The sequence below is a fragment of the Schistocerca piceifrons genome, chromosome 8 (assembly GCF_021461385.2).
Source record: "Schistocerca piceifrons isolate TAMUIC-IGC-003096 chromosome 8, iqSchPice1.1, whole genome shotgun sequence".
Classification (NCBI taxonomy): domain Eukaryota; kingdom Metazoa; phylum Arthropoda; class Insecta; order Orthoptera; family Acrididae; genus Schistocerca; species Schistocerca piceifrons.
In genome coordinates this window covers 247,773,220-247,795,440 of record NC_060145.1, presented here as the reverse complement: position 1 = coordinate 247,795,440, position 22,221 = coordinate 247,773,220, and the positions used below count along the sequence as shown (strand labels likewise).

General features: G+C 42.1%; 1 protein-coding gene across 1 annotated transcript; it reads left to right on the top strand.

The window, feature by feature from the left end:
- The first annotated feature begins 364 nt into the window (after positions 1-364).
- Positions 365-13,945, top strand: LOC124711276 (endocuticle structural glycoprotein ABD-4-like). Its single transcript, XM_047241270.1, has 3 exons — positions 365-492; positions 6,343-6,476; positions 12,172-13,945. The coding sequence occupies exons 1-3, from the start codon at positions 478-480 to the stop codon at positions 12,482-12,484; spliced, it is 462 nt and encodes a 153-aa protein (XP_047097226.1). The 5' UTR covers positions 365-477; the 3' UTR covers positions 12,485-13,945.
- Positions 13,946-22,221: the final 8,276 nt, after the last annotated feature.

Genomic DNA, 22,221 nt, shown 5'->3' with positions numbered 1-22,221 from the left:
TGTTGCAACAAAAGTATCTACATAGATCTGTAACTGATGAACTATTCGTGCCTGATGATCATTGGTAAATATGGGAACTGACAACAGTTAACAGCGGGACCAGACGAGTTTCGAAAAGAACTGATATTCCACTTTTCTTCGGCTTTACTTCTGGATCACCGGTGCTTAGCAGGGCAGGCGATGAAAGGCTGATAAGAGCAGTGTGTTCCGTAATAAGAGAGGCGAGCAGTGGACTAATTGTGAGGTGTCAGGAAGCGGGGCTGGTGGCGGCGTACCGCCCCCGGTGGCGGCCGCGGGATGACCTTTGGGTGCCTCGTCTTCTCTCCGCTCCTCACACACACGCTGCACGCACTCACCTGAGACGCGACGGGTGGGGTGGCCGCGCCGCCGGTATAAATAGCGGCCTGCGACGGAGCACGCCATCCTCTGCGCAGACCCGGGCAGCAGACCTCCACCAACGCCTTCTCCTCCACCAGCATGCTGTTCTCTCAGGTAAGCACTGGACACTTGCTCGGCTACTTGCCTCGGCGCATGTTTCAAAAGTTGTCTAGGGTGATTCAAGTATAATCTCCGTCGCGACAGGACCAAGTGTCCAATTCATTGACACTAGTGACAATAACTCTTCAAAAAATTTCTTTTAACATCTTGTGGTAGTACACAACTTTCTGGAGTTGGAGTCAGTTTATCATCCTTCGTTCAGTCGTGAATTAATGGTTATCGCCCTTGACCAAGTTATGAGGGAAGCATCAACCAAATGGAACTATATACGTAGCTGATATAGCTACCTAATTGGTCATTTGAGATAATGATAGTGCGTTAAATTTAGACTGGGCACCTAGCTTATCACTTGAAATTCATTATACTCTTCAGTCCCGCGTGGTGCATTTCCCAGAAAAACATATTTAACAAGCTGAGAATTACGGAAATTCCAGAGCGCGTACTTTCGGATCTGAATGGGCATCTCAGTCCAGTCTGTGTCTAGCCACAAGCGTTGCAGACTGTATGCTGTGCTATTTTTGCAGATAACAGAACAGCACTGCTTAGAGCTTGCAATAAAATGTTAATGTTTACGGTCTTAAGGCACTTGGAATACTCTTAAATTATCCGTAAATTTAATTTTCTTAAAAGCATAGGTGTCTGAAAAGCGCTTATCGGTGTTATACTTCCTAATTAATCTGCTGTAGCTCACTAGTGGTGGTGGGGGTGGGGGGGGGGCATGGGAAGGGTGTATTTGTAGGTACGGTAACAATGAAAAAACAAAATCTTTATAAAATTTTTGTCTATTTCATTAAGTTGTCGTCAACCTTACAAATATACTCCCAGAAGCGGAAAAGAAAATGGAAACATTTAAGATCTGGTGCGATACAACTATGTTAAAAATTTGGCGAATGGTAAGATAATAATTGAAAAGCTTCTCCGCATAACTAGCGTGGAAGCGCAAATATGGAGGACACTGAAAGAAGAAGGGACAGGACAATAGGACATGCGTTGCACCATCACGGAATTATTTACTTGGTTCTAGAGGGACCTGTATGGGGCAAAAACTGCAGGTGAGGACTGGGATTGCAATATATCTTACATGTAACTGAGGACGTAGGCTAGAAGTGCTGCTCAAAGATCACTGATTTGACGTTGGAGAGAAATTCGTGGCACACAGCACCGACCCAGACAGACTACTGCTCATCCTCCCCCTCCCCTCTCCACCAACCACAAAAGAGATACTTTTTGCAGTAAGAAGGAACGGAGTTCTATCTTATCTACATAATGGATTTCGTTTTTCTGTTTCTATTCAAAGAGCCTTTTTGTTTTATTTTCATTTGTGGGAACAGATAATGGTCACTGGAGCCACTGATCGAAGGAGCGTATTATTCTAGAGAGAAACCACTTTAATTATAGGTAATTCTGTCTTTTTGCCCGTGTCAACAGTGTGTTTACAGTAAAACAGGCTTTCTGAACTAGTTTTAAATATTAGTTACGAGAAAGGAGACGATGATCGTTCTTGTAGTAATGGTAGTAGAAGCATCAGTTATATTGTGTGAAAGCAAGCCACATATAGCGTTGTGAGGCTGCAATCGCTTAGAGGAAGGAATCGTGAGTCTGTAGCAGGATTAAATGTTGCTGGGAGCTTTGGAGTAGGTGGTACGATTCTGAGTTCAAAAAGAGTTTTCTCTGCCAAGTTTGGGATCCCTGTAAAATTGTTCTATGTCTATTTCCAAAATCTCGAATCTTACTACACTTAATATATGATGTTGTACAATGTATTTGCTAAGTAATATAGGTATTTCAACAACACTGAGAGACGCAAAGCACTTTGACTGTCAAGCCTCTTTTCAATATCTTAAGTACTTTGTGTCAGTAACTCTCAGAATCCATCAAAGCGTGTATTATGTACATACGTTCCAATATATGTTTCACTACTGCGCCATAAGGAATTAAGATAACTGAAACCCCTTGATATGAAAAACTACACAAAGAACCAGCTATGTTATTGGAGCTATGTATCGATACTAGTGCTAGTAATTGCAACCGTCAGCAAGAATATAATGTTCTGATGCATGCTGCTAACAGCTGTTGAACACCATCAGCAATTCTGAAACTATACTTCGATATTCCGAGACATTTGTAACTCAACATAAGTCCCATAGGCTTTTTTCGTAGTAACAGAGCAAGATGGTGAAGTAACGCGGTCCTCTGTGATTATCAATCGAGTTGCAGCCCTGAAGCAAAGTTTCACGGTGAGTTCTACTACTTATATTAGGGTCATGTTATACTCCGCTGAAACCCTGAGAAGATTTCGTTAGTGCGATTTGCCGAGAATTTATTCCTGTAGAGACCGGTAAAATTTCAGAGCAAATGTTATTTCTGGTAATATTTAACGCATCACATCGAGACCACCAATGACGGAATGTATACGGAACACTTCATCCCTGTAGAGTGTAGAAAACGAAAAGAGAAAAAAAAAGGAGATTGCCTACGAGTCTTACGCCAGACAGTAGTTAGTGGAAAACTCGTGAGGTGGATGGAAGTCCTTCTCATTAAATGCTGCAAACTAGTAGATACAGAGATTCGTGGTAATAATATGAGATCTTTGGTGTTGGATAGTAAGGGTCAGTGGCCCTTTGAAAAGGTGTGGCGTAATACTAGCGAGAGCAGACCGCCCTTGACAGAGCATTATCCGGCAAGGTTGAGAGGCTTTCGCTTGGAGATCACGTCGGAAGATCCACCGCCGACGCACGACATTGGCACGGGTCGCGAATTTCTTATGGCTTTTACCGAGATCGGGGTCCCATCTGACCTTGGTGCACTGTATCCCTATCGTCAGTCTTCTGACTCCTCCTCTCAACTTTGTACTTTTAGTTTATTGTATCCACACATCTGTTTCCTCTCCATTTTTGTGGAAACACAATTATCTCTGTCTGATCAGTTCACTTAGTTTCCATCATCTTTCTGTTCCGCGTTACGTCAACCGTTTTGATTGTTTCTTTGATGATTATCGCCAGTGTATGTGGCTCACTTACGCACAATACTGTGCAACAGACGTGCAGGCTCACAAATTCCTTTCCACCCTTAAGCACCTTCCTAGCGAGAAATTCTCTCAGTGTCTTTTATATCCTGATTCTTATGGCCTCCATGCTTCGTCCGGCATACATTAATTTGCTTCGTAATATTTTCACCTTATTTACCTTTGCTACTTAGCTTTCAGTCTACATTATTATTTCAGCGATCTGTTCATTCCTTTTAATGAGTTCAGTAATCCTTCCTCATTTTCTTTAAGGAAACATACCCTGGTTTTATGTGAAATGAATTGGAAGTGAGGAGTAGAAAACTTTGCAGTCAAGAAATCACTGAAGTACATTTCATGGAACACTGTTTCCTGTATCAACAACTGTGAGTTTTCAAGTAAAACAATAAAAAGCGCAGTCAGTTTCGCAGGCTTTCCCCATCTAAACAAGATATTTCCATAAAATTTCCGTCCCTTCTTCGATATCACCATGTACAAAACGTCCTCAGCTTATATCAGCAAATATGTTGTACCCAGCTAAATATTACTGGTACGATTGGCGACGGAGTTATACTACACGTGGCCTGTTGTGGAAGCCTAATGGGATTTACAAGTGCAGTTACTTCCCATATCGAGACAAGCTACAAGATTGCAGAGGTTTCACTTTCGTCATTCATTATAAGCTGTTCTTCATATCCGAGCTTCCAACCAAGAAGAAATCTTCCAAATAAGGCTTTCAGCCATTAGACAGAAATTGCCCCATACTGAGAAATTGGATTCAGAGTGTTGGTATGACAAGACTTAGTGAATCAGAATGTTTGGGTTAGTTCACCTACAACTAGTCTGTCCTTGTGTGAGTTACGAATTTGTGGTAGTTTACTTGAAAGGGATGAAAGTGTGAGGTCAGATACATCGCTGTCTCGCGATGCCTGCTGCGATTCTGTACTGGTCGAGAGACTTCACTCTTCATCTCACTCGTGAAGCTGTAGAAATGAAATTGACCATCCTTTTATTAAAGAGAAAATTCGGTATTTGCCTGAAGTGATATACAGAAGTCAAAGGAAAGCTACATTTGCATGCATGGCGGTAGATTTAAATCTCGCTTCTTCACCTTTATAACTCGATAAACACAGGAAACAGACGCATTGGCTACCTTACTAGTCGAATCACAAATCTCCTTTAAATACGAGTTGAATAATTCATTTAGTTTTCAAAGCAGAGCAACAGCACCGTTATCTCAATTTACTTCTAAGACGCGTTTAGTCATCTTCAGGTGAAAATTTGAAGAATAAGCTACCGTATATCGTTCGTATCAGAGAAAAATATCGATATGCTTGCCAATCGAAAGTAATTCCGAGAAAAAGGGACTGTACAAGTAAGGGGGACATAGACTGTAGTTTCAATAGTCGACTACAAGTTTCGAATCGTCACACCTTCTTGATAGTAAAATAGCTAGGCATATCGTCAGGAAATCTAAATAATTCCTCATACTTAACGTGTATCGTGACAATTACAACTTCGAAATGTTAACGCGACGCGTCTGTTTGTTCGAGTAACCTCAGCAACATGGGATTTAACACTCGGTGAATGAACCCCGTACGTTGTCCTCGATGGTGAGTGTTCGTCGGAGGTGAGGGTATCATCTGGAGTGCCTCAGGGAAGTGTGGTGGGTCCGCTGTTGTTTCCTATCTACATAAATGATATTTTGGATAGGGTGGATACCAATGTGCGGCTGTTTGCTCATGACGCTGTGGTGTACGGGAAGGTGTCGTCGTTGAGTGACTGTAGGAGGATACAAGGTGACTTGGACAGGATTTGCGATTGGTGTAAAGAATGGCAGCTAACTCTAAATATAGATAAATGTAAATTAATGCAGATGAATAGGAAAAAGAATCCCGTATTGTTTGAATACTCCATTAGTAGTGTAGCGCTTGACACAGTCACGCCGCCGATTAAATATTTGGGCGTAACACTGCAGAGCGATATAAAGTGGGACAAGCATGTAATGGCAGTTGTAAGGAAGGCGGATATGCGTCTTCGGTTCATTGGTAGAATTTGGGAAGGTGTGATTCATCTGTAAAGGAGACCGCTTATAAAACACTAATACGACCTATTCTTGAGTACTGCTCGAGCGCTTTGGATCCCTATCAGGTCGGATTGAGGGAGGACATAGAAGTAATTCAGAGGCGGGCTGCTAGATTTGTTACTGTTAGGTTTGATCATCACGCGAGTGTTACGAAAATGTTTCCGGAACTCGGGTGGGAGTTTCTGGAGGAATGGAGACGTTCTTTTCGTGAATCGCTGCGGAGGAAATTTAGAGAACCAGTATTTGAGGCTGACTGCAGTACAATTTTACTGCCGCCAACTGCCGGCCGCGGTGGTCTAGCGGTTCTAGGCGCTCAGTCCGGAACCGCGCGACTGCTACGGTCGCAGGTTCGAATCCTGCCTAGGGCATGGATGTGTGTGTTGTCTTTAGGTTAGTTAGGTTTAAGTAGTTCTAAGTTCTAGGGGACTGATGACCACAGATGTTAAGTCCCATAGTGCTCAGAGCCATTTGAACCATTTTTTTGCCGCCAGCTTATATTTCACGGAAAGACCGCAAAGATAAGATAAGAGAGATTAGGGCTCGTACAGAGGCAAATAGGTAGTCATTTTTCCCTCGTTCTGTTTGGGAGTGGAACAGAGAGAGAAGATGTTAGTTGTGGTACGAGGCACACTCCGCCACGCACCTTGTGGTGGATTGCAGATTATATATGTAGATGTAGATGAAACCGAAGTTTCAAGTATAATGCGAGGAAAAATGGCAGATTTCAGGATCGCTGTGTGCCCTTTTGTTCCAGATCGTCGCCCTGTCTCTGGTGTGCCTGACGGCCGCGGCACCTCAGTTCCGCCAGGCACCAGGCGCACCGAACGAGCCCATCCCCATACTGAGCCAGGAGCAGGAGGTCAACTTCGATGGCTCCTACAAATACAGGTGAGTCACAATGGAAGGGAGAACCAACTGCCACACACTGTAACTGTAGATCAATAATATCTGGAAATCCACTGGATGACGCTAAACGGAAGTTGATCTGTCATAATGGTCCATAATATATTTACACTGCACGAAGAGGCTAAACGGAAAAACGGCTGATTGGAAAATATTTGCAGAGTTACTGGAGGAACTTGTAAGCATTACATTTTACACTTGCCAAGTCTGCTTCTGTTCTTCGATTTACACTAGCATGGCCGGTCGTTGTGGCCGAGCGGTTCTACGGTCGCAAGTTCGGATCCTGCCTCGGCCAGGAATTTTTGTGATGTCATTAGGTTAGTTAGGTTTAAGTAGTTCCGTCTAGGGGACTGATGACCTCAGATGTTAAGTCCCATAGCACTAAGAGCCATTTGAATCATTGTACACTAGCATGCCTTCTAGTAATATTTTACTATCGACTCCTGTTGACAATTTAGTTAAGCAAATTTTAGTTGGGATGAATCTTTCACAACTGTCAATCATTTTAAAACACTGAGTCTGGAAAGCTAGGAATGTAGTCCTTGGATTTAAAATAGAAATAATTTTTACACGAATCATAAACAAGAAAAAGCATTTTCTAATATTTTAATTCCGGAGAACCCTACTCCTTAGCCGAAGTCGCTAACGCATGGCTATGTGGTGACGCTTGACTGGAAGATAAGGCGGTTCAGATGCTGTTGGCGCGAAAGTTTTCACTGCCAGTATTTGGCAGGCAAGGGGAAGAGAGGTGGTGGAGTAACTTTCCTGATCGCCACTCATAACACCAATATTGCGGATTATGTTCCAAACCTCTCTGCAGTCTCTCAAGGAGTGAGAGCATGTGACACTTGACGGTAAACCTTCCGTGTATACTAAGTTTTATTGATCCTTAACTGCAACAGAAGTATTTTCCTTCACTGAGAGCCTGAGGTACACATTTTTCAATGAGTTTTTCACCGTGCGCAGATGCTGCGAATTGTGGGGGCATCGCTATAAAAATATCAGCAAGTAAATGTAGCGCTGTACAGTAGCTCGTGACCCCGTCTGCAGCTCGTGGTCTCGCGCTCGCTGTCTCGCTTCCCAATCGTGGGGTCCCGGGTTCGATTCCCGGCGGAGTCAGGGAGTGTCACCTGCATCGAGATCACTTGGTGTCTGTGTTGTCCTCATAATTTCATCACCATTCATGAAAGTAGCGAGATTGGACTGAGTAAAGATCGGCAATTTGTACGGGTGCTGATAACCGCGCAGTTGAGCGGCCAACAAACCAAACATCATCATCATCGTGACTACCAGAATACACTGCTGTGGAAGATTCGCTATGTTTCACTATGTAATAGAATATTGTTATCTTGCATGGCAATTACTGAATGATTGTTTTATTTATTACAGTAGAGTATTTCATAATCAGTTATTTTAGTCCATAGAATGAAGCCACGTGTGGTAAGTAAACCTCAAGCACGAGTACGCATTTTTGTATAAATCTTGCATCTAAAGCAATTAAAAATCACCTAAGAAAGGAAACTTTTCCCCCCTCCAGAGAAAATACAGGTCTCAAAGGGTTAAACTCGACAGCTCCCTTGGTACATTTCGAGAGAAGCTGGTTATGTATCGGCATCGGGCTTCACCCTCTCCCTTCCCTTCATTCATTATTAAAATATTTATTCCCATGATAGTGTCATACAGGCAGCCGTCACAGACCTGCTCGACACAGACACATACTTGCCAATTCGTAACAGGCCAGAGGATTGCAACAGAAAACCACCTTCACTAGGACCTTGCTTAGATCGGCGATGCATGATTCCTGCATCTCCTCTCCTAGCTTTTCCTCAGTATGGATCTACTTTGACTATAATTCTCCATACTGTGAGAGTTTTTCTATATAGCCAGGGAAACTCATAACAGATTTGAGTTTATAGTGTTTTCCCGGTTACATAACAGCCTAATACGTATGTAAATCGGTATGCCCGTGTTAGCTTCATGCAGCCTTTGGCGGTCAAAACAGACCATGCATCTTCCCATCAACTTGGGACAGCCCGTTACGTAATCTAGGCTCACAGCATCAAGGTTAGCAGGACCTCTGCGTAACAACTTCCCAAAGGGAGATTAGGCACATGAGACACATTAAATCATGCGAGGGAAAGCAGAGGAGCAGGTAGAGATAAGTCTTGTAAGAGTAACGACGCAGCTCTGTTGTTGAGGTACAAGGCAGGCGTGCCAGTACCGAAGCTACGGCCAACACTGCGCGAACTACTGCCGAATGCGAGTCCAGTGTGCTAACTACTGCGTCATCGGGCTCGCTATCACGGATCAAAGAAAGGCTGCCTGCAGCACCTTAAAGATATTGATGTCCCGTGCGGTTCGCTGAAGCCATTAAATTCACGAGACACGACCACCAACGACGTGAGCTACGGCCACTTTGCGGTCGCGATGCTCCGGCGAGCTGTTGGCGACGCGGCTCCTGTGGTAATGCAACGACGTGGGCGCACATTAGCGGCGCGTTAGGACGAAATGTCAGACCGGAGACCGCGGGTGACCGACTGCTTTCCCTCGCCTGACCTCTGCCTCCGACAGCCACTCAGCAGCCGGCCGCTGACCCACTGACGGCAACGGGGGACGTAACGCACGTAAGGCTTGACTCACCGTGGACGGGTGCGTCCTGTAATGCCGTACAAGTCCTCCTTTCTGAGGACATTGCGTAACGTAGCAATGTCGTCTTTTACGCAGCCTCAAATGTACAACACGGTACTACAAGACGGCAAATTCGATACAGAAAGGAAAACTATAGTGTACGCTCACAAGAAAAGTATTATTCACTCCCTTATTAGAGCATAATCGTAGTTGTGAATGGTATACATGGTGTAGAACTGGAATCAACTAAAACTTTGTGTTCTGCCTTAGGCACGTCTTGTCAGGGGGAAGCCTCGTCAGAGAGGTCCACCGCATGAGCGTCTAGGGAAGTGATTGCAATGGTAGTTCCCGTTGCCTTCCACTGATGATGATGAAAAGGTAATCAGGACAACACAGCAAACAGCTGGGAATTGAACCCGGGTCCCATGGCGTGACAGACCGCCACGCTGACCACTCAGCTATCGGGGTGGACAACTGGAATCAGGCCACTGTGTGATCCAGTGGTGAAGTAGCAGTAAGGGGCAGAAGTGCGTAAGCGACAGAATTGCTGGACGGGGCTATCGTGTTGGGATGTGACAACACTGTGCATGAGGTTTACCAGTTTTTGGTGCGTTAAAGGGAGCAGTCCAACCAGTCCACAAGTTATGGTTTTCCATTCGCAGCCTCGTAATACGGCGAACCGGGTGAATTATGCCTTGTAAAAGACCTTTACTCTTAGCCGCATTTAATGTTACACATATTCAGTGAGCCGCGCAGGTAGCAGTGCGGTGTCAGGCGCCTAGTCACGGTTCGCGCGGCTACCCCGTCGCAGGCTCGAGTCCTCCCTTGGGCATGGGTGTGTGTGTGTGTGTGTGTTGTCCTTAGCGTAATTTAGTTTAAGGTAGATTAAGTGCCGGCCGGGGTGGCCGAGCGGTTCTAGGCGCTACAGTCTGGAACTGTGCGACCACTAGGGTCGCAGGTTCGAATCCTGCCTCTGGTATGGAGTTAGGTTTAAGTAGTTCTAAGTTCTAGGGGACTGATGACCTTAGAATTTAAGTCCCATTGTGCACAGGGCCATTTGGTAGATCAAGTAGTGTAAGCTTAGGGACCGATGGCGTCATCAGTTTGCTCCCATAGGAACTTACCACAAATTTCCGTATTCAGTGGGCCAAACAGCACAGAATGGGACATTAGCTGACGAGAGGCATGTTGTGTGATCGGACGAGGCTTTAATCTACCTTTTCTCAAACTATGTGAAGCGTAGTGTTTACCGACAACCCAGCTCGGTTACCTTCAGTGTATGGAGGGTATAATGCAGCGCGGAGGCGATTCTGTGATGTTTTAGGGGTTTATCGTACCATGAGTTAGACCCAGCTGTGCTAAAGTCAGTATGAACGAGGATTTTTGTTCCTTCCTGGTCACAGGCTTTTTCTTCTACAGATTCGCGACGAGTGCGCTATGGTCACTTCCAAGAGGACCCCAGCCATGTTCGTAGTGCCGAGCTCATACGTTTCTGGTTTGACCAACACTCAGATATGATGTCGCACCTCGACTTGTCCGCTACATCATCCTAATATAATCCCATAGAAAACGTCTGAAAGAACTGGTTGCAGCTGGTGAAACTTAACAATCAATACCTCCACAATTTGGCAGTTCTGCGGGATATAATCGCCTACGAATAGTTTCAACTCGATGAGGTATTCCTGAAGAGACATGTGAACTCTCTTCCTCGCCGGATTTAGGTCATTATATATGCTAGATTTTACACTACATTAGCGAGATGCTCCTGGGTGGAGAGGGGTTTTCTTATATTGATGAAATAGTCAGCTACGTGAATGGTTTACTGCAACTCTCCTCGATAGCCTATGTTGCGCAAATGTTTTCAACTCAGCATTACTGCACCCTTGACACGTTTGAGCCTGCTAAATGTATTCGAGTTTCTGTTTCCCGCTCTGCAATTCTTACCCATCACATCCATCTCCATTTCCAAATTATTTTGTGATAGCTCTCAATGTGCTACATACAAAACTTTCAGTCAAAATGTGGAATAAAACTCTTTTCCTCACAGTTTGATTCAGTACTTCTTTCCTGGTTACTCGAACTACCTGTCTACTCTTCAGCACTCTATACGTGTTACTCGTAATTCGGTGTAAAATATGACAAGACGAACTGACGAATTTTTATGAGTATGAACAATGTTTTTGTCCCGTTCGTTTAATGCAAAGTCGCTCGTAACGTCAGCTACGTTTAGTTCTTTAATTTTACACGTGGTATTCAAAAGGATGTAATTAAGTTAACCAAATTCAACCACTTGTTAATTAAATAGGAGAATAGTTTATATAATATAGTACAGAACTCTGGAAAGAGCTTGAAACCTGTCTAGCCCAAAGAAGATAAGCACGAGGGATTAAATGTGTTTGGGTAGTTTTGCTGTTAGTACCGATAGGTTTATTGATGAAGATTTGATAGATATGCAACTTTTATGGAAAATGCAAGTATCTGCCAGACTGACTCCTGTTTCAGAAGATCGCTAATACCTGGTACTTCATGTTCAGCTGATTCCACGTAGCATTAGAAACTTTGTACAAAGAGGGCATTTCCAGACCTGTGCTTTGGCGTTCTCCCTAGGCAGGGACGTTTTTTTCTTATTTATTTCCTCCTGAGTCGGTGTAAGTACTTTGATTAGCCCTCCAGAGGGAATTCCTTTTTTGGAAACACAATGTCGGTCCTTCTCCTTTTAAACAGAAGGAGATCCGTGTGCAATAACACTACTGTTTCATGTTTCTCCTCACAGTTGCTTCGCATTGTTTCAGCCCTCCAGAGAGATTTTACTTTTTGGAAACAGGATGTCAATTCTTCTCCTTTTAACTGCTAATGAATGAGGATCCGTGGTACAACAATACTAATGTCTCATGTCCTTCCTCACACTTTCTCCTCACAGTTTCAGCCCTTCCGAGTGATTTTATTGTTCGGTAACAGGGTGGTGGTTCGTTTCCTTTTAATTAGACCGCGCCTGCCAAAGAAGCAGGACCCCTGGTACGATAATATTAATGTTTCATGTTTCTCCTCACAGTTTCGAGACGGGCAATGGCATCGTCCAGGAGGAGCAGGGCTTCCTGAAGAACGCCGGCAACCCTGAGGCTGAAGCGCAGGTGGCGCAGGGGTCCGCGTCGTACACGTCGCCGGAGGGCGTGCAGATCCGGCTGGTGTACACGGCCGACGAGAACGGCTTCGTACCGCAGGGCGAGCACCTGCCCACGCCGCCTCCCATCCCTCCGGCGATCCAGCGCGCCCTCGAGTACCTCGCCACCCTCCCGCCTCAGCCCGACGAGCAGGGAGGGCAGCCACAGCCAGGAGTCTTCCGTGCCCCCGCGCGCCGATTCTAGGTCCTCCGTCAATCCAGCCCCACCCCTCCGAAATATCGTATGAGGCCGCGGTCTCCTACAGGCGATGATCCCTGTGCGGTGATCGGGGATTCATTTAACTGACCAATCAAACCACAGCCGTCGTAGTGGCGAACCGAAACTGAATGTCAGACCTGGGACTTAAAACTGAAACAGATGATACTGCGGTCTGGCACCCAGTTTCCTTGCGGCACTAAGTGTTGCCTACACTTCACGTGTTTGTGACGAGTCGAAAGATTCCGCTTTAAACGGAGTGTCTCCAAATACGTAAAATGTAACGAGTTGCACAACGTTCATCTGAGAATACTGATTCTGTTACATTTGACTGATCTAAATGCACTAAACTATACCGAAATTTCACGTAGTGTGAGGATTATCTGAAGAAGATGTTAGAATGTAGTGTAAAGCCACGAGTAAAATGTAAAGACTTTACTTCAAAGCGCAGACTGTAACAGTGAAAGCTGGAAGGTAGTGCTTGCTGATAACTAAATGGAGATGTGTCTTCTGGGGATCAAATCATACAGTAAAAACTGGTAGCACCGGGGTAGTATATTGATCTTTTAGATTAATTTGTCGGAATAAAGATATTCGCTTTCCAGTCAAAGCTAGCATCAGTCTTCGTAACATTCAGGCAAAAGTACTTCACCTAAAAGGTAGTTTATTATTATACAACAATATCACTCAATTTGCTAGAACTCCCGTAAACTCTTCGAACGTCCCAAGAGGTTTCTGAAGCCTTCATTTTGCAATGAGATTCAAAATAATGTGCAGCACTAAATAGGAATAGAAAGTTGTAAATTGAAGATGGATGTTAAAATCGTTCGATATGTATTAATATTAGGTGTTGAAGCTAATAAAGTTTCTTTAGTTTTATTTCGCCTACGATATGTGACTAACACGTTCGTGAAGTAGGAGATTTTTGCTAAGGGAGTAATTCTATGTGCCATATTAAAATATTGTAAGTGGACTTAAAAATCCATTACTCGATTTTTATTCGACAGGCTTTCTTGAGCCGATGGATGTTTCAGCATCTCGTTTTTCCAGGCAATATGCCGATGTCCTTGGTAGAGCACAGATTCAGTTCAAGACTGATTAAATGTATGCGGATACGGTATAGATTAGTGGCTGTTTGCTGTTTAGAACATTAACGTGTCTTTACGAGTACGGTATTTATCGATACTAAAGCTTTACGTTAGAAGACGAATTATGTAAGATAAATGAAATACACGGTATTGTTGGAGTAACCTAGTTATAGATACAGCCACGATCACCTGTGGAATTAACATACAACTGAAATTTCGGTAACTGAAAATTTTCCTCTTATGTTCGCTCACTACAGCTTTGAGATAATTCATTTACCTTTCTTATCTAAATAGTATGGTAAATAATTGTATTTTTGTTGTATTACCGACGAGATTTCTAAATAAATAATTTTATATAAAATTTCCTGTGTATTCCTTTCTCAAACTTACGTACCTTAATCACTGCATTACTTTTACTGTACACAACTGACAAACACGATATTTGATTTTACGTTAAATAACCATGAAGTACATTCACAACATGAGAAATAGGTCTCCAAAAGTCCGAGTGAAATCTTTGCTAGCAAACTGAGGGCGTGACGTGGGTTTCTGCAACTCTGTGCACCTTCGAACAATTTGTTTAACAGCATGTGCAAAATATTTCAGTCAGTGAGAAACAAAAGGAAATTTTATAGACCACTACTTGAAGGGAGTAATATTTGAAACCAGAATGTGCAAAATAAGATGAGTCACAGCTGAAACTGTAAAGATTGGTTCAGATATCTAAGTACTCGTGTTACACGAGAAATTTTCAGCTCAAGTCATCTGGACACATAAGAATGACACTGAAAGAATTCATCACACAGAGTATGTGTATGTAAGAATAATTTTTACGTCAATTATTTTTTTGTATACTTCGTCATTGTTACTCTAACTTGCTCTCTCCCATCTCCTACTTTTCTAGTATCTTTCCTTCTTTATCCATCTCCCTAATCTCTCTACCCATATTATCTAAATACAGCAGTCAAGGAGGATATCACGGTTTTCCCCTGGGTTTCATACAGAAGAGAAGACGACATGCAACTATGAAACGTGCAAGCTTTGAGAAAAGCATTTAAACACACTAGAATACGAGCATTTAAACACACTGGAATACCTTCAAACACACGAGAATACATGGTGCAGCTGGCTGGTCGTTTATGAACGTGTGCGATGAGCAGTCGGCTCACCTTTGTTTGGCTTTTTGTTATTAGACGACGGTAGTGTTCACAGCAGACTGCGCTGTATCATTAGGCTCGAAAAGCATCTATGTAAAACTGGACTGATAAATAGCACAGCTCCCTACAAAATTCCTGGCAGTTGGTGGTAAAAATCAGTTTTTACTGAACAGCTGCTGAGGTGGTGACTCACATATGTTAAATTATTAACAGCAACCGAGTTCGATTACAGAACATAGATCCAATCTGAAACAGATGTATATATCAGGACAGTAATCGTTTCAGATTGAGATTTGAATTCTGGATCGAAGACTTTTCCATAGTACCTAACAACGCTCCTCTCTCTCTCCCCCCCTTCTCCACCCCTCCCCCCCTCCCCCCCCCTCCCCCCGACACCGACCTATCGACCTAGTTTTTCCAAGAGCCTTTCATCACTGGCTGAAAAATTTTTCACAAGTTTGCAAAAAGTGAGAGAGCTAATGGTATAATGAGGCTTTCACCGGTGCTTAATGCGTTAACGGCTGCTTTCTTTGCGGGATGATGTTCACAAAATGTGAACGTGTTGTAATGTAGTACTGTAGTAATGTTGTATCCCCATATAATTTTTCCATATTATTGTGCTTCTTTGTTGAGAAACTAAGTAGAACTGTACCAGCAATTCACATCATATTATACTGAGTTCATCGTGCGTCACTAAAACGCCTATATAATACCTGTATAATACCTTCCTTCTATAATGCAGTGGACTGTGTTACATTGTACAATGCACTGCTCTGTACTTGGTAGAGAGTAGATCAAAAGGAGGAAACGCGCATTCCATTACAGGCTCAAGGTGTGCATGGGGTTAAATCGCCCGAATAAATATTTCCTATGTGGTTCTAATGTGCGTAGCGAAAAGTCACGGAAGGGCTTTTACCATTTGAAGGTTTGCTATGTGTGACATCCGAATGTTGTGACTGGATTATCCCTATGGTACGAGCGTAGAGACAATATGAAGACATTGGATTTTATCAGTGCGAGGGACTAGTTGATTGTTTTGAAATACTGCAAGTTTCAAAAAAAAAAATCTCATGCGTATGTCAGGTACATGCACTATAATTTTTTGTTCGTAAAGTTATATATATCTACAGTAAGGTATATATATCTACAGTAAGGTAAATATATTTACAGTAATGACAAATTTTTTACACTGGTAAACTGTTGCAAGATTTTACTCTTAATAATCTGTAAACGGTTTGTTATGTTTGTTTACTAGCAAACCGTGTGCATTTACCTTGGGTTAGCATTGACTTATCACTGTTTACTTATTGGGATAATTAGCGAAAGATTACTGCAAAATCACTCAATAACAGAAATGTCCGAATCGTATCGGTTTTTGATATCTAGATTTACATTAGCAATGTTTGAAATAAGAGCGTTTCACAATCTCCAAAATTAATCTATGATTCTGCACAAAACGAAATTAATTTTAGCAAGCGTCATAGCACAAATATAAATAAACATGGCCCTTGACATTCCTGCCGTCATTTTGTCGTGTACGCGTAAATTCTCGTGAATTATGGTGACGGACACAATATTGTTCAATCAGTTAAATAAACATTCACATTTACCTGATTTACAGCTGCTGAACACCGACTCATCGTGCAACATACTGTGATGCCGGTGACTTCTCTCTCATTAGACCAACCAATAGCGAGGTCTTCAGTTCGACTACCAGTGGGCAGGTTCATAGCCATTAAATACATTTAGTAGCTCGGCTAGTAGTCTAGGAACTGGTTGTGCGCCGCTGCATTGTGCCCTATAAAGATTCGATAGTAATAATCCAGTAATTAATTTAAAGCAGAAATATGAAACTTCAAATATGAGACTGGGAATGGTCTGTGAGGACAATGATGTGTCCTGCCACAGGTTGTGACTCAACTATAGTTTTATTAGAGTCAACAAACACGTTCCTTCAATTGGTGGGCGTACAAAAGCTAATATCCACAGTAATTAAACATGATTTTAGCATTGCAATACAAGGAAACAGTTAGTTCCTCTAAGTTCATCTACGATGGTATTTTACAAGAGCTTGCTATTGTCGATTAATTCACTACATTTATCTAGTTCATACAGTCTAGATTGGATAACAGAGTGTCATATGAAGATAAGTACAGTTGCTCGTGCTAACTCACAACGAATACAACGCATCTCCACAGAAGCAAATTGGTTTGACCGAAATTGATTAAGCTCAAACTATCTACCACGTGATCACAAACTAATACTAGCGGCTCTAAGGCTGCACTGTGCTGACCACAAACAAGGACACGACAAAAGACCTTAGAACCTATCCAGTTCCTCTGCTCCTCCGTCTTCTGCTCCTCCTCTTCAATTTAATCACGTGACCACTACTTCAGTTATGTTAGCCCTCGTAATTTCTACACACTTCGTATTAAAGAATTAAGATAAATGTTTATGTTACATTTGCGATTCGATATTACACAGATTAATTTTCTATACAGCTGAAATGATGTCTTTTGAGTAAGTATTGTACTCTGTGAATCGGAACTGCAAAAATTTAGCAAAGTACAGAACTTAATTCTTCACCCCCCCCCCTTACTGCTTCTGTCAAATGACACACTCACAACATTACCAGAATTTTTTACTAATGCATGTAAATGAAAGATATTAATATAGGCTTTTCGTCCATAGACTGCTCGTTTTGTGTAATTGTGGTGGACTCCCTGCTTTGACATGCAACAATTTTAGTACGATGTTTTTGTTTGTAACGAATTCCTCTTTTGATGTAACAGTATGTCATACACGGAGTGGTCAGAAAGAGTCTGAAAAGCTTGTAATGTTGATCCAGCGTAGTATGTACTGGGAAATAGTTTCGCCAAACGTGTTCTTCGTTTGGTTTCCTAAAACCGAACAACTGAGTGATACAAAAAATGGAAAATGCGACTGTAATAAGGATCGAACCCAAACCAAAGACTGAGCAGTGTAGTGCACTATCACCTATGCTATGAGAGCAACTGATCCTAATTTCATAGGGCGGACCGCCTGAATGTGCACGCAACGGCCTGGTCGCCTAATTTCAATGCTAACTAACTCGAAAACGCCGCAGAGAGTTATTTTGTGAATATATGATTTTGTGTTAGATACACACAGACCTTGTCATGTTAGGACTGCTGCCTGCTAGAGCTCGGCCAAAACCTTTTGCAGAAGTTCGAAATATGGAGCGTAGATCAATGCAAAATGCTTTTAATAATTTCCACAAAGAAACTCTGTCTCGCAATCTGGAAGAAAACTCAAAAGAGATTTTGGTCATACATAAAGCATACCAGTGGCAAGACGCAATCAATACTTTCACTGCGTGATAACAGCGGTGAAGTCACTGATGACACTGCCACTAAAGCAGAGTTATTAAACACGGTTTTCCGAAAATCTTTCAACCAAACAAGACGAAGTAAATATTCATGAATTCCAATCAAGAACAACTGCCAAGATGTGAAAGATGGAAGTAGAAATATTCGGTGTATCAAAGCAGTTTACATCACTTAATAAAGGCAAGGCCTCCGGTCCAGATTGTATACCAGTCACGTTCCATTCAGAGTATGCTGATACAATAGCTCCATATTTAGCAATTATACACAAACGTTCGCTCACAGAAAGTTCCGTACCTAAAAACTGGAAAATTGCCCAAGTCACAATAATACCAAAAAAGGGAAATAGGAGTAATTCGCTGAATTACAGGCCCATATCACTAACGTAGATTTCCAGTAGGCTTTTGGAACATAAACTGTGTTCGAACATTATGAATTATCTCGAAGAAAACGATGTATTGACACATAGTAAATACGGATTCAGAAAACATCGTTCTTGTGAAACACAACTAGCTCTCTATACTCATGAAGTAGTGAGTGCTATAGACAGGGGGCCTCAAATTGATTCCATGGTTTTAGATTTCCAGAAAGCTTTCGACACCGTTCCTCACAAGCGTCTTCCAACCAAACTGCTTGCCTACGGATATCGCCTCAGCTGTGCGACGGGATTCGTGATTTCCTGTTAAAAAAGGTCACAGTTCGTAATAACAGACGGGAAGTCATAGAGTAAAACAGTAGTAGTATCCGGCGTTCTCCAAGGAAGTGTTATAAGCCCTCTATTTTTCCTGATCTATATTAACGACACAGGAGACAAACTTAGTAGCCCTATTAGATTGTATGCAAATGATACCGTCATTTACCTTCTTGTAAAGTCATTAGATGACCAAAACAAGTTGCAAAATGATTTACATAAGATATAAGATATCTGTATGGTGCGAAAATTGGAAATTGACCCTGAAAAAAGAAAAGTGTAAAGATACTCACTTGTACTAAAAGAAATACGCTAAATGTCAATTAGGCTATAAGTCACACAAATCTGAAGGCTGTAAATTCAACTAAATACTAAGGGAATACAATTACAAATAACCTAAATTGGAACGATCACATAAATAATGTTGTGGGTAGAGCAAACCGAAGATTCCGATTCATTGGCAGAACACTTAGAAGATGCAACAGGTCTAATAAAGAGAAGGCTTACACCACGCTTGTCCTTCCTGTTCTGGAATATTGCTGTGCGGTGTGAGATCCGCATCAGATGGGATTTACGGATGACATCGAATAAGATCAAAGCAGGGCGCCTCGTTTTCTACTATCGCGAAATAGGGTAGACAGTGTCACAGACATAATACGAGAATTGGAGTGGCAATCATTCAAACAAACACGTTTTTCGTTGCGACGGGATCTTCTCATGAAATTACAATCACCACTTTTCTCTTCCGATTGCGAAAACATTCTGTTGGCACCCACCTACATAGGAAGAAATTATCATCACGATAAAACAAGAGAAATCAGGGTTCGCACAGAAAAATTTAAGTGCTCGTTTTTCCCGCTCGCCGTTCGAGAGTGGAACGGTAGAGGGACAGCTTGAAAGTGGTTCATTGAACCCTCTGCCAGGCACTTTATTGTGAATAGCAGTGTAATAATGTAGGTGTAGAATAATGAGAATTTTGGCAGTGGATTCTGAACTGAGTTAATTTATCCTCGATATAACGGGCTGATAGCTCCATGCCTGTGGTTTAAATTACTTGAAGAAATACAACAATGAGCTAAACTTTTTCCTGTGGTGTAATATCATACTTCCATTTCTTTGTAACAACTTAAATTACTCCTACGACGAAAGAATTACTGTAAAAAATAGGTTTTTTCTGTAAGAGAGTGATGAAAGATTTAGTATTTTGATCAGGGGTAGACACTTATCTCTTCAAGTAAGAAGCACCTGCCCTCGACCACAAGGATAAGAACATCTTATCTCAGCCTTAAGCTGCACTTAAATGTCACCCCATTGGTAAGGCTACCTAAATGTGAATATAAGAATAAGATACAATTATCGACATATTATTAAATATTTATTTATAATAACGGACAAATACATGTTGTTGTTGTAGTCTTCAGTCCTGAGACTGGTTTGATGCAGCTCTCCATGCTACTCTATTCTGTGAAAGCTTCTTCATCTCCCAGCACTTACTGCAAGCTACATCCTTCTGAATCTGCTTCGTGTATTCACTCTTGGTGTCCCTCTACGATTTTTACCCTCCACGCTTCCCTCAAATGCTAAATTTGTGATCCCTTGATGCCTCAGAACATGTCCTACCAACCGGTGCCTCCTTCTTGTCAAGTTGTGCCACAAACTCCTCCCCAATTCTATTCAATACCTCCTCTTTAGTTATGTGATCTACCCATCTAATCTTCAGCAGTCTTCTGTAGCACCACATTTCAAAAGCTTCTATTCTCTTCTTGTCCAAACTATTTATCGTCCATGTTTCACTTCCACACATGGCTACACTCCATACAAATACTTTCAGAAACCACTTCCTGACACTTAAATCTACACTCGATGTTAACAAATTCCTCTTCTTCAGAAACGCTTTCCTTGCCATTGCCAGTCTACATTTTGTATCCTCTCTACTTCGACCATCATCAGTTATTTTGCTCCCCAAACAGCAAAATTCCTTTACTACTTTAAGTGTCTCATTTCCTAATCTAATTCCCTCAGCATCACCCGACTTAATTCGACTACATTCCATGACAAATACATAGATTTGTAATATTGTGTTACTTTGCTTGTTCCCGTAATCACAATTGAATGATTGTGTAATTATCTCTGCAATAAGGATACGTATTTCAAACTGGAACTTTTCACTGCTTGTCAGCACAATACAGAATCAATGATATCCGCGTATTTGCATACTTCTGTGGCCACAATATCCACAGTCGACGAAACATGTATCCAATGGCAGACGGTTATCATGCGCAAATGTTCTACAGGACAATATAAATATCCCATTAAAACTATATCTTCTCTTCGAATGTGAGCCTGAAATTGCACTAAAATTACACATTTCTGGACCGATGGCCCTAGCAGTCTGGTCCCTTCAATCCCACAACCCACACACACACACACTTATCTTTAAACGCGTGCTGGTATGAAAATGAAACAGACTAAAATATGTTTGGTAGCAATATCTCCACGATAAGTAGAAACCATTATCGAATGCCGCGTTACGGTCGGTATGTTTCTTTTTAAGTGCAAGCGTAGAGTATAAGGGTTTTTTGAGGAAGAGTTGATGTAGTAGTGCTGTGGTCGTGCTCGCTTTGGTGGTATATGTACTAAAATTTGAACGATGCGGAGAAGATTAGCATGGCATGGACAATGTGTAAGTATGACACACATCTTGAACAAGAAAATATGGCTTGGCACATTGGCTGAGAATTCGTTGACCTAGTTTCAGTTCCCACTGCTGTCATCCAGTTTTCATTTTAATTTATTCCTTGTAGTATTAAACTATTAATCATAAAATTTAAATGTACTTGAATAGTTCTATTTACATACGTAAAATTTATGTATTCAGTTTAGTTACGATTACTAATGCTGTAAGTCGAAAGGCTATGTCACCCCATTGGTAAAATTTTGCACGAGTGGCCGTTGCGTATATCCAGTGTTGTGAGCCAGAGTCAAAACTAGAGACTGTACTGCGCAGATACTGATTATCGCCACCGAAGAAGAAATTGTGTCCTTACTCTCTCTGGGCTTCGTAATGCTAGTGGTCGCTTACAACACGAAGGTACTTAGCCGGGAAGATTGGCAAAAGAATGGGAGTGCAGGTCAAAAAAATGGAGGGCATAAATGTGCGCTGCACGAAAAAGTTGTTTTCTACGTTGCATGACATCTTATAGTGGTCCGACGGTTTTGATGCACCACTCTGGGATGTGATACACCAACGCTTACGAGTTTTTTCTTTTGTGATAATTAACTCGTACATCAGGTACCTGTCACTATACCGTTCCGAAGATATTTCCCTTTAACTTAGAGGGTATTAATTTCGTGTTCCGCCGTGGAAGGCTTAAGTTTTGTTCTTTTTTATTAAAGAAGTCAATAAATTCGATCTACGAAATGT